We start from the raw sequence: 11,458 nt of genomic DNA on the forward strand, positions 1-11,458 counted from the left end.
TTAATTCAATCTAAACCACAAAGTGAGCGATTCGAACTCAGGTGCAAAAGCAAAACGGAGCACATCCGCTCTAAATAATGCGGCTACGCCCACATCTGCAAAAACTATAGCATTACTCTTTTCTGAACCCTACAGCTTCACTACATATTCACAACATTTCTACTCACTAGAAGCATAAACATTCAGTTTCTAATCTAAACTACAGCATCTTGTCATTCCTAATTGTAACTTAAATGCCAGGAGGATCAACAAACAAATCACTGAAAGAGGGATCAAGAAGTGCTTCTCTGGCTGACTGACACTGGTCAAGACGCTTCTTCAACGAGCGCAGGTCTCTCTCGTCCTTTGATGAACGTTCCTGTCACAGGATAAATCATTCAAACCGAAGTCATTTCTTTTCAGGATACATAGTTTTTTGGAACGACATAAATTGACTATAGTGGTAAGAAGTTTCCTGAAAGTGATTGAGAGAAACTTACAAATGATTTCTTTAGCAGTAATATATCCACGAGGTATATCAACCACAGTACATTTGTTCTGGGGAAGCTGTAAAAAGCCAATTAACAATGATTCAGCACTAGTAAAACGCTTAAGCAAACGAGTTTTCTTACCTCAGGTATCAGTCTGTCAAAATTACAGAACATTTTGAAGATCAAATGTGGTTCTCCGCTTTCCATGGTATGATTTTGTTTCTTTTTATAACAGAATTTTCAAATTTCAATCTTCACAAGAAGATATTCACGCGGATTTCAAAATATAATTCGCTTTTCAATTTGCACCATGTTCTTGCTGCTATATCAACCATACCTTCCCTCCCAGCAGTCATTTGTTACCTCCTTCATCTTCCGGTATGTCTCTGACTGCAAATGATTAACGATCAATTATTTTATACAAGAAAAGATATATTTACTGATGCAACTTTAGTTTCAATCCTTACTTGTCTATCTCCCTTTGGACCTTTAAAGAGTTCAGGATCTGAAGATAGGTCTAGAAAGAGTACGTCTTCACCTACGCATATTTGATGTTTGTTAAGCATGTTACACCAACAGTAAATGTATCCTCTACCGTATCAAACACATTATCTAGTAATCGAATAATTTACCATTACTGATTCTTGAAAGACTGAAATCTATTATCGATACCACCAATCCAAATGTTTGAATAAACATCTGTTTTCTCTCAAGAGTCAACTGGATTGTAACAGAATCATTCCGACTTAGAAGGATGTTTCCCCTGCAGCAAATGCATATTCCCCAGTCAGCAATTCCAGTGTCACTATGATAGAGTACAGACACAAAAATAACCATACCAGTGAAGATCACGGTGTTCAAACTCATATGCAGCTTCAGCCACGGCAAGGGAAGCTGTAACCTGGAACGGTAAATGCAATCATTTAATAACAAATCAAAGCTTCAGGAATCACCTCTAGAATCCTGTTTTAACATATAATTTACCTGGACCAATAAACTCCGTGCTTCATCAATGTTCATAAGCACAAAGCTTTCAAGATCTTCGCCCCCATTATCTAAAACAAACACAACATAGCACTGTACGCAGAATTGTGAGTTGCAATATAAACCCCTACGTAAGTAACATTAACCTCATAATACAAAAATTATTTTTACTCAAGAAGATCACTAAAACTTATGAAAAATTACTCGGACGACTTATCGATTATACCAAAATGGAATCTTTTGATTAGATAATCATGTTTACATGACATGTGTGCGGCATATGTAGGAACTGGAAGTGAAGAGATTGTAGATATTAGACAAATCAAAGTAGAGAAGGAAAAACCTGGTTATCTGGAAATGCCTTGGGGTGATCGTTTTCTGAACCACACTTTTCATCCCAATCCTCCCATGCCTTGATCAAGGCAGCATCGTAAGAACCTTGGCACACTCTCAAACTGTAGGGGATTTAGATCTCAGAAAGACAACAAAATAAAAACCTTGCAACTGATGGATCATTGAAGTAATCTAATAACATACATTTCAAAATTTCAAACCAAATTGTAGTGTTCAACGTGTTCCTATGTTTGTCGTTTCAAAAGAAGTATATGTTCTCAGTTTCTAACCCTGACATGCAAACTAACCAAATTGAGATTACTGCTTAATATCAATTCTATGAAGTATTAAGCAGTTGTGGAAAGAGAGAATTTTGAAGTAAATACGTACTCTATTGTTCCGATAAATGTGGTGCAAGCGTTTGCAGCATTACTATCATGCGCTTTTAAGCAGTTAAGTGTGCGGGAAAGGATAACCTCTTCTAGCATTTCTTTAGATGTCTGGAGCACAGTAACCACATTACAGTATCATTCAACTAAGCGACAAATCCCTTCACTAGAAGGCATATTATTGAACTAAGTACCTTTTGCACTTCCCCGTTCACAAGTAAGTTGCCATCAATTGGGACTATTTTGCAAACATAGCTACCAGCCATGAAAGCTTCTCCAAATGTTCCTTCACCAATTTTGTTAATTTTTTCTAGGTCACTGTTTCAAGAAATGATCATCTTTTGTCAACTTATGAAAGCAGGATCAAATTAAACCTTTATTAACAAAAAGTCAACTTGTAAATGCATACAGATTCCAATTAAGGAACTTACCAGTATGTAGAGAACACGTCCCCAAATTTTAAGGGAGCCAACTGGCCACATAATCTTAACAGGGCACCAAAGGGATCTAACTGTTCACTATCGGATGAAGATGATGCTAGAGAGAGTTTCTTTACAGAAGCTTCTATATCTTCACAACCATCATTGCCTGCATCGGCCATTGATTCTTTGCTTCCACTCTCTCGCACACTAAATTCAACCAAACTGAAGTCCAATATGCTTTGGGTACAGGGCAAGCGAGAACTGAATTTAGTATAGTTTTGTGGGGTTTTCAAACTTGAAGATGTGAAATTCCTACCACCAACAGTTTCCAAAGGCATAGGCCGAATGGCAGAAGTTTGCAGTATCTTAGACAATGTTCTAGAAGGGACAAATGTGAAATTGAACTTCTTGAATAACCATTTATCTAATGGTGAGCACAATTTGGGTAATGTAGCATCATCTGCTGGGTTGCCGGCAACCCATGTAGTAGGTTTGGGAGAGGGGCTCTCCACCAACAAATCAAAGGCATCAACCTCTTGAAAGTACACCTTCTCCTCTTCGAATTTGTACTTTCCCTAGACATTCGAAACATTAAAAACAGCATAAACAAATCAACGTGAAAATGCACTGATAGAGTAGATACAATTGAGGCATTGCAGTACCAACAACAGCATGTAATACTAAAATCACAAATTTTCTTTAAGGAGTAAAAGAGTCAATACTTTGGGAAGAGGAGCCTTTCCCTTTCTTTTTCCTCTTCTTTTGGGCTCCTTCTGTGGAGGATGATATTCAAAGAAAGCACCAACAGCAATACTTGTCCTCCCTCTACCATGCACAAAAAAAAAAAAAAAAAAAGAAAGGAAAAACTAAATCAAAATCTGGGATGAAATAGTAGTTATATTACTTAAGAAAAAGTTACAAGCTTGTTAGAAATCCAGCAAATGGGTGCCAGCCAAGACATCCTATCACCACTAACCACATACCAAGCAACCCCAAATCACATAACCCAGAAGCAAAAGAAAAGGTATGTCACCCAATAAAGCAAGGAACCAGTTCTAAGACCGCGAAGAAATTCCACTAAGGTCCCAAATCCACTCTCACACAGATGACCCAAGAACAATGCTCAGATTCTTGCTCACAGACAAATACAGAAAAGTGATCAAAAGAGAGCTATTACATAGCAATCGATACTAGCAAACAGAACGGACCAAAGAGGAGAACCAACCGAAAAGTGGAGCTGCTGTGCAACGAACAACGAAGAGAGATTACCCCTCGTACACAAAATCTCAAGTACCAGAGTAACAGTAGAAACTGTGTGATGGAAGCCACAAAACAAGTGGCTAAAATCAACCCACCAAGCCTTGGGTGATGTGGCCAATTAACAGCCATTGATCATTTTCTGTCACAAAGGTCTTGAGCCCAAAATACCAGATAACCAGTATCAACGTTCTGTAAAAGATGGCTAGAGTCTCAAATACCAGAAACATTCAAATCGAAACTAGATAACCATAAATGCATAATACACACAAACCCAATAGCTCAAAATTCAAAGACAATACACACAAGAAGTTCAATTGCAATCCAGGATGAATCCAACCAGAGAATTGAGCCGAGAATCGAAGAGAGAAGGTGGGGAATTCGAAACGAACCTTGTCGAAAGGGATCGAGACCAACTGGTTTTCCTGACCAGAGCTCCGACGGCAGCATCAGATGCCACACTCGCCCTTCCTCCCACATAGCGAGTCGAACACGCCTGCTTTCTGTGATCAGACAACATCACAAACACATTAAGAGCACAAATTTAGAAACTTTTCAATTTCGAAAACCAAAAGAGATTGGATTTGAACTTACGAGGGCTCTAAATCCGGAAGTGGTTTTGGGGGCTTTCTTCTCCGATAAATCGCTTCACCTTGTTTCTCTCGATCGGCGACTGCATCACCTGAAATGTATTGCTTTAGTAATGGAAATTGAATAGGGAAATGGAGAAAAATTGAAGGAAGAAATTAGGGTTTTCTCTGAGTACCTGTAGTGAAGTCCATGAGAGAGAGAGAGAGAGAGAGAGAGAGAGAGATTTGAAATGCTTCGTCTTTTGGGAGGGAAACAGAGAGAGACAGGGGAGAGAGAGAGGGATAAAACGGTGCGTTTATCGTCTTTATTGTTGACCCGTAAAGGAGATCCATTTTTCTAAGGCCCAACATAAATATCCTCGTTTGTTGTTGTCTTTTAGCTCTTCAATGGGCTAATATTGGAGAAGCCCAATAAACCATTTATCGATTCTCCTTGTGGTAGTAGTGGTACTAGTAACAAATTACTCACTTTGTTAGAAAAAAAAAATTCTGTCATGTAAACTAACCACCCGTTAATGTTAGCTACTCTCGCCATGCGTGCATTCGTCTTGGCATTTGTTGTTTTAACATTGTTTAACAATTTCACAAGATAATCTATTATGTAGCTGGAATATATCCTCTTGTGTCTACAACACTCATCACGTATCACGTAATGAGTGTTGCAGATAAGAGGATATATCTTTTGGTATTGGAGCACATTCTATCCAAAAAGATATATCTTCTGCACCATATATCTCTCACGCTACTTGTTCACTTATTTCTTCGTTCTATTTTTTGTTTCTTAATTTTTACCCGTTAGTGCTAGCTACCCTCAAGGGGCATCTTGTGTGCCTTCGTCTCAGCGTTTGTTGTTAAACATAATTCAATAATTTCATAGAATAATTTACAGTGTCACCATAATAAATTTTTTTGTATCAACAACATTTATCATGTGTCACATAAATACAAGAGAATATATATCCGATTGTAGAGCACATTGTCTCCTGCCACTACTTATTCACTTATTTGTTGATATTGTTTTCTACCCATTCTCACTCTTGTTTGGTTATTTTCTTCTAAGTTTGATTGTATGGTGCTTAATATATATAATCATATAACTCATGGAGATATGAAATTTTAAGCAGTAGAACAAACAATGAAGAGGACATGGAATGGTAAAAAAGGTCAAGGGTTTTTTCCTAGCAGTTTTCTTATGTGTTGTTTGGAACATAATTAATATCCATATTTAATCAAGAAAACGAGAGGAAATCTAGAGCCCCTGCAAATTTCAATCATTTGGGTAATCGGATGAAGCAATCAATCAATAACTTCACTTACATCTACAATTGGTCTGTCCCACTATTTGTATCAAATGTTTAATCAACTTCTAATCTTTATTTGTGTTCACTTGTCATTAAGATTTATAATCAGAACTCAAATCCCTTGGAAGGGACAATTAGACCTGTAAACGGGTTGGGTTTATTAGGTTTGGGTCGGGTTCAACCCGACCCGTTAAGTTAACGGGTCATCTGAACTCAGCCCGTTAAGCCAACGGGTCACCCGTTTCATCCGTTAACAATTATTATTATTATTATTATTATTATTATTATTATTATTTCATAGAGTTTATTTTTTGTTGTTAAGACTTGACTGAAATTACTAAAACATTATCAACTAACGGGTGCTAACAGGTCTAACAGGTTGACCCAAACCCGTTATTTAACAGGTTCACCCATTAAGCATCCACCCAAATACGAATATTAATGGGTCGGGTCCAAAATGCCAGGTCGAGGGACAATTAGACACAATGCAACCATCTAACCCACATATATGATGTATGGGTATTGAATAATGCAGTATTATGAACCACTATTAATGTTTTTATGTGTAATTTGACTCGCCTAATTTATCAATATTTATTCAATTTGGTTCGATTCGTTTTATATGTTTGTCATTATTTTAATATAGTCTTGGGGAATTAATCTTTTATAATTGCTCTAATTGAAAAGAAAGTAACCTACATTTAAAATTAATGACTAAATTATGGAGTCTTAATTCTTTGATTCTGAACGCTTTAAGATTAAATTAAAAGAGCAAGGCTTAAAGTAGTTCAAAGACCAAACCTTTATATATACATGAGTAATTTGACTCGTCTAATAATTTTAGTCCTTGTTTGATTTCAGTTCACATCCATTGTATGATTCATATGTGCTGTTCATTATATATCTATATTATTAGAATTTCAGCATGTGGTACCAGCTACCACCCATGCTAGCTAACTCTAGCATAAAACCCTACTCAATTCTATTGAAATTGAATGATATGGCGTGGGTAGGGGCACAAGGTGTCTAATTATTTCCTTTAAAATACTAATTGAGATGAGTGTTATGATTAAATGAACCTGTAATTTCAGGATACGAACGATATATTTCCAATCAGTTTTTAACTTTTTGTTAGGGTGGTTTTTTTTTTTTTTTTCTTTCTCTCATTAGGATTCTCTCCCATATTCTTTCCATTCTTTTCCATTTGGTCCTCTCATACTCTTTATTTTGTCTTTCTCTTTCTATAAAAAATTAATATAAGATGTTAACGTGGCTTAACTATGACCGTTCAAATAGGAGGAGAGGGAAGAGAAAGGAAAAAAGAGGGGAGATAATCCTTCACCCTCTTTTTTGACGTTTATGGATATGTAGATTAGCCAACCTACATTATATTAACTTTCATAATTTTTTAACGGTATTGCTATACACATATTTCTTTTTAGTTTTCACACAGCTCTTAATTTTCAATCGTTAGATCAAATAAATTGAAGATGATAATAAAACATAAATTAACAGGAATGTGGGAGAGATAAAAAGAGGTGCGTAAATATCACCATCCTTTTTTAGTTGCTAACGATTAATTGTGATCAATAGATCGTTTGTAGTGTCTTAATGCACCTTTAATAACTTAATTCAAACTACTACAAAAGTGGTTTATTGTGTCGATGGTTGGTGTCGGTTTTATATAAAATACTGCCAGATAAGACATTTCCGACACCCTCCTTTCATGGTGTCGGAATTACTGTCGGGTATAAGCAACATAAACTGTTTATGTCACGTATAACCGACATAGACTGTTAATGTTGCTTATAACCGACATAGCTTTTAATCTTTTTAAATGGTGGTGTCGTATAAAAAGAAAACCATGTCGCTTTCAACCGACATAAAGTTAGTGTTGGTTAAAAAGAGAATCGTGTCGCTTCTACCCGACACTAATAATTAATTTTAAATATTTTAAAACTTCCTGTCGGTTGTAGCCGACAGGTTGGTGTTTTTATTTTTTTAAATATGTACCTCGCGTGACAAAATTTTGGGTGGGATATTTCCAGCCATTTTTTAGACAATAAAGAGGATGTCAATTCTATCGCAGTCTCCCTCTTTCAAAAGTCTTCACCTCGAGCCCAGAGGCTCACCTTCCTCATCTCTCTCGCCCTTCTTCCAAGCACACCCTAAAACCGCAGCTCCTTTCTCCACATTTTCTCAAACCCTAACCTCCATTTCTACAAACCAAACCTTAATCTTTCATTATCAACCCATAAGACCTCGCAACCATGGATTTACTGCATCACCAAAAGGGTAGCATCACCAATCTTGGTGCCCACACACTTATAGGTAAACTTCTCACCCTCCCTTGCCGATTCATGCACTCAGGTTCACGGATTGAAATATACCATACAAGAAAAAATCTTCAACTCCTCATGCTTGTGTTGTTTCTTTTGCAGGGACCTGAGATCTGTAAAAATAAAAAAAATAAAAAAAAGACGATGGAACCACTGGTACAGCCCCAAATCGCATTTCAAGGAAAAACCACCATGGAGTTGTCTCCGTTCTAGATCCATCATTTAAAGTTATAACCCACTGAGATCCCCTTTTATGTTCTTGTTCAGTAAGATCAGCAATTTGAAAATCCATATAAAAATTCATGCATGTTCATTTTGGATCTGAACAATAAGGACATTGGAAATCGCAGATCCATAATTTTTGAAGGGTATAAAACTTGAGTTTGATCTATGTCTCTATCTTTGAATATGTAATCTATAGAGCCCTAAAGACCCAAGTTGAATTCTTGAATAAATTGAATCTGTGAAGTTTGCATCTCATGCACTATATCTGTTTTTCCAAGTCCATTGTATATTCAGATCCAGCAGGCATCAAGGGCAAACAGACATGATTTGTGAGGCTCATATCCACTACATGCAGGGGTTGTTTGTTTGCCCTCACTAAAATTCATTGGATTGGACAGGACTAAGGATTAGTCCAATCCCAAGTTTGTTCCCAACAGGGATTAGATTTAATGAGACTAAGTCTCACTCGCCTAGACTAAATCATGGGCTAGCCGGTCTTAGCGAAGCCCCCCAAAAACCATGGGACTAGCTAAGACTATCCTTTCTCTCTCTCATCTTCGTCATGCTCAACGACCACTAAGTTAGTCCAGCTTAGTCTAGTCTAAGCCAGTCCAGTTTAGTCCTTGAAACTAAGCCAGTCCAGTTTAGTCCTTGAAACTAAGCCAGTCCAGTTTAGTCCTTGAAGCTAATCCAGTCCGAAATAGTCAGGCGCAACAAACGCACTTGCAAGGTATAAATTTTCGCTATCTTTCACTATAAATAACTCATCTGCACATGTATGAATCTGCTGGTGAAATTTTTTTTTGAACTTTGAGCTAAAGTGACTTAATGTATGTGCCTGTTTCCAGTAAAAGAAAAATGGAAATGGACTCTTGGACCAAACTGATTAAGCAATGTGGACCCTTCAGCACTCAGACCCCGAACTATAGAAAATGTGTTAGGAATTTTGAAATTGTATGTAATTAAGTCATGGGGTGGGAGTGAGTTGAGTGGGTCTAATTAAGTCATGTTGATAGACGGGCAGCACGAAATAGAGGAGGAACTGAGTGGTGGTCAGGAACAGTAGTGGAAGTCATCTACGGAGGAACTGAGACAAACTTTTATTTATTTTTTTATTAATGGTGTGTGGTGTCGGTTATAGGCGACAATAGAGTTGTTTATTTTATTTATTAAATAGTTAGGTGGTGTCGGTTAGGATCGACGCTACTATCATTTTTTAATGTTGCCTGTGTCGGTTAGGATCGACGCTACTATCATTTTTTAATGTCAGTTTTATGCGACACTACTATCCTTTTTTTATTTTATATTACTTTCCTTCTTCGTGGCGAATTAAGGAGACTAATCGACATCAAAAATCTTTTCGTGACACTAGCAATGGTGTCGGTTCTATTATCCGACATTACATGAGTTTATGTCGGATTTGTACCTAATATCCGACATAAATTATATTTTCTTGTCGGTTTTAGAACCGCCAGTTATAGGTAATTTTGTAGTAATGTCATTAGATATCATGTCTCTTTTGTATTACAACAAAAGAAAAGTTCACCTCCTGCTCAAGGCTTTTGGTTGGACACAAGCCACCAATTTATGCTTAATGTGAGTATATAAGGGGTTTTCTAAAATGTAAGAAATCTTATGAAATAGTTGTGGAATGTGAGTAGCCAGTAAATCGGCTCATTATATTATACACCATCAGTTAACTAGCTACTCACATTTTGTAACTGTAATATTACCATCCCGCAAGATTTCTCCCTCATTGGAAAATTTCAAGTCCAATTTTGTTAATGTATCAAAACCAAGAAAAATCCCAAATTCAACTTTAATCTATATATTTTCATAAACAAGCAATGGACCAAATGGTTGACAAAAGGTGCATACTTTTTTGCAATGGTTGGAGGAAAGAGAAAAAGAACAATCCTTCTGATGTGTGATGGCGCATATGCAACAATTCATATGATATGTAGGAGTGGCCAAATATGTTAACATGCATGGTTATACAAAATCATAACTTTTGAATTTACAAAAAGGTCTTTTGGTGGACTCAAAAGTCATGCTTGGATCCCTGATCCACGGCATGGAATTAGAAACAAAATGCCAAAAGTTAGTTCAGAACTAAACCCTAATATTGATGTAATAATATATGAGCGTGTAAACATATGAGCCAATGCATGCATGTAAACACGTAGAATAGTACTGAGCAATTTCACAATCATCAGATCAGACCAAAACAAATAAATCACTTTCACAGGTTGCGTGTGGCTGACTAAATTTAGAGATCGACGTCGCTCACAGTCTTACACTAGTGCATGGAAACAATCACATTCACATATAATAAAAACATATCTCATTAATCAACGGACGTCGTATACTCTGTTTTCTATTTCATAATAAATGGTTAAACTTGTCAAAATGATTGCAATCATGAAACCCTATACAAAGTAAAATCGGAACTGGTTTAGTACGTAATAAATACGTACGTGTATTATTTCGCGACTTTGCTAAAAGTTTATTTTGTAAAATTTGGCCTTTTTTTTTTAATTTTAACAGTATTTATTTTAAGGTTAATTAATTATTTTTATTTCTTCAAAAATATATTGAAGAACATATGTAGATTAATTCCAAAACTCAGTCCACCCCCATTTGGAAGAACATATGTAGATTAATACCAATTACGATGCCAGTAGTTCAACGTCATGGCTTCAAAACGGGTCGACTGAGTCTTGAAACTAAAAAAAATTAGAAAAGAGATACGACGGAGAGGGTTCCGATGAGGACGGCTAGGGCACGTAAAATGGAAATTTCCTTGAATAGGGTAGGATAAAATTACGTATAGCACACCCAAAGCCACTACTTCGAGCTCGTAAAATGAAAGCGTTACGCTAATGTTGTGGTGATTAATGATATATAGCGACGAATCATGATGACCATTGTGCTCATAAGAACTTTGGCATGTCAAGGAAGGGATCAGATTCATACAAAACCTAGTAATTTGAAGCTCGATCGGCAGACACAGTTAGCTTTAATTAATTAGGTTAATGTCATGTAATTCATGCCCACACGAGAATGAACCAAATAAAATCAAATATGTTGCCAAAAAAAGAGTAAGTAAATATAATTCCACCGTCAGTGGCGAAATCAGGAATTCTCG

General features: G+C 36.6%; 1 protein-coding gene across 1 annotated transcript; it reads right to left on the bottom strand.

The window, feature by feature from the left end:
* On the bottom strand, positions 1–4,637 carry LOC137722139 (serine/threonine-protein kinase haspin homolog). Its single transcript, XM_068461115.1, is given in 15 exon segments — positions 1–358; positions 480–546; positions 808–860; positions 938–1,008; positions 1,103–1,233; positions 1,310–1,371; positions 1,455–1,547; positions 1,798–1,909; positions 2,178–2,287; positions 2,371–2,494; positions 2,608–3,173; positions 3,321–3,423; positions 4,248–4,358; positions 4,450–4,537; positions 4,622–4,637. Coding segments are annotated over 15 exon segments (1,866 nt in total). The 3' UTR covers positions 1–199.
* Positions 4,638–11,458: the final 6,821 nt, after the last annotated feature.

This window comes from Pyrus communis, chromosome 17 (assembly GCF_963583255.1).
Source record: "Pyrus communis chromosome 17, drPyrComm1.1, whole genome shotgun sequence".
In the NCBI taxonomy this organism is placed as follows: domain Eukaryota; kingdom Viridiplantae; phylum Streptophyta; class Magnoliopsida; order Rosales; family Rosaceae; genus Pyrus; species Pyrus communis.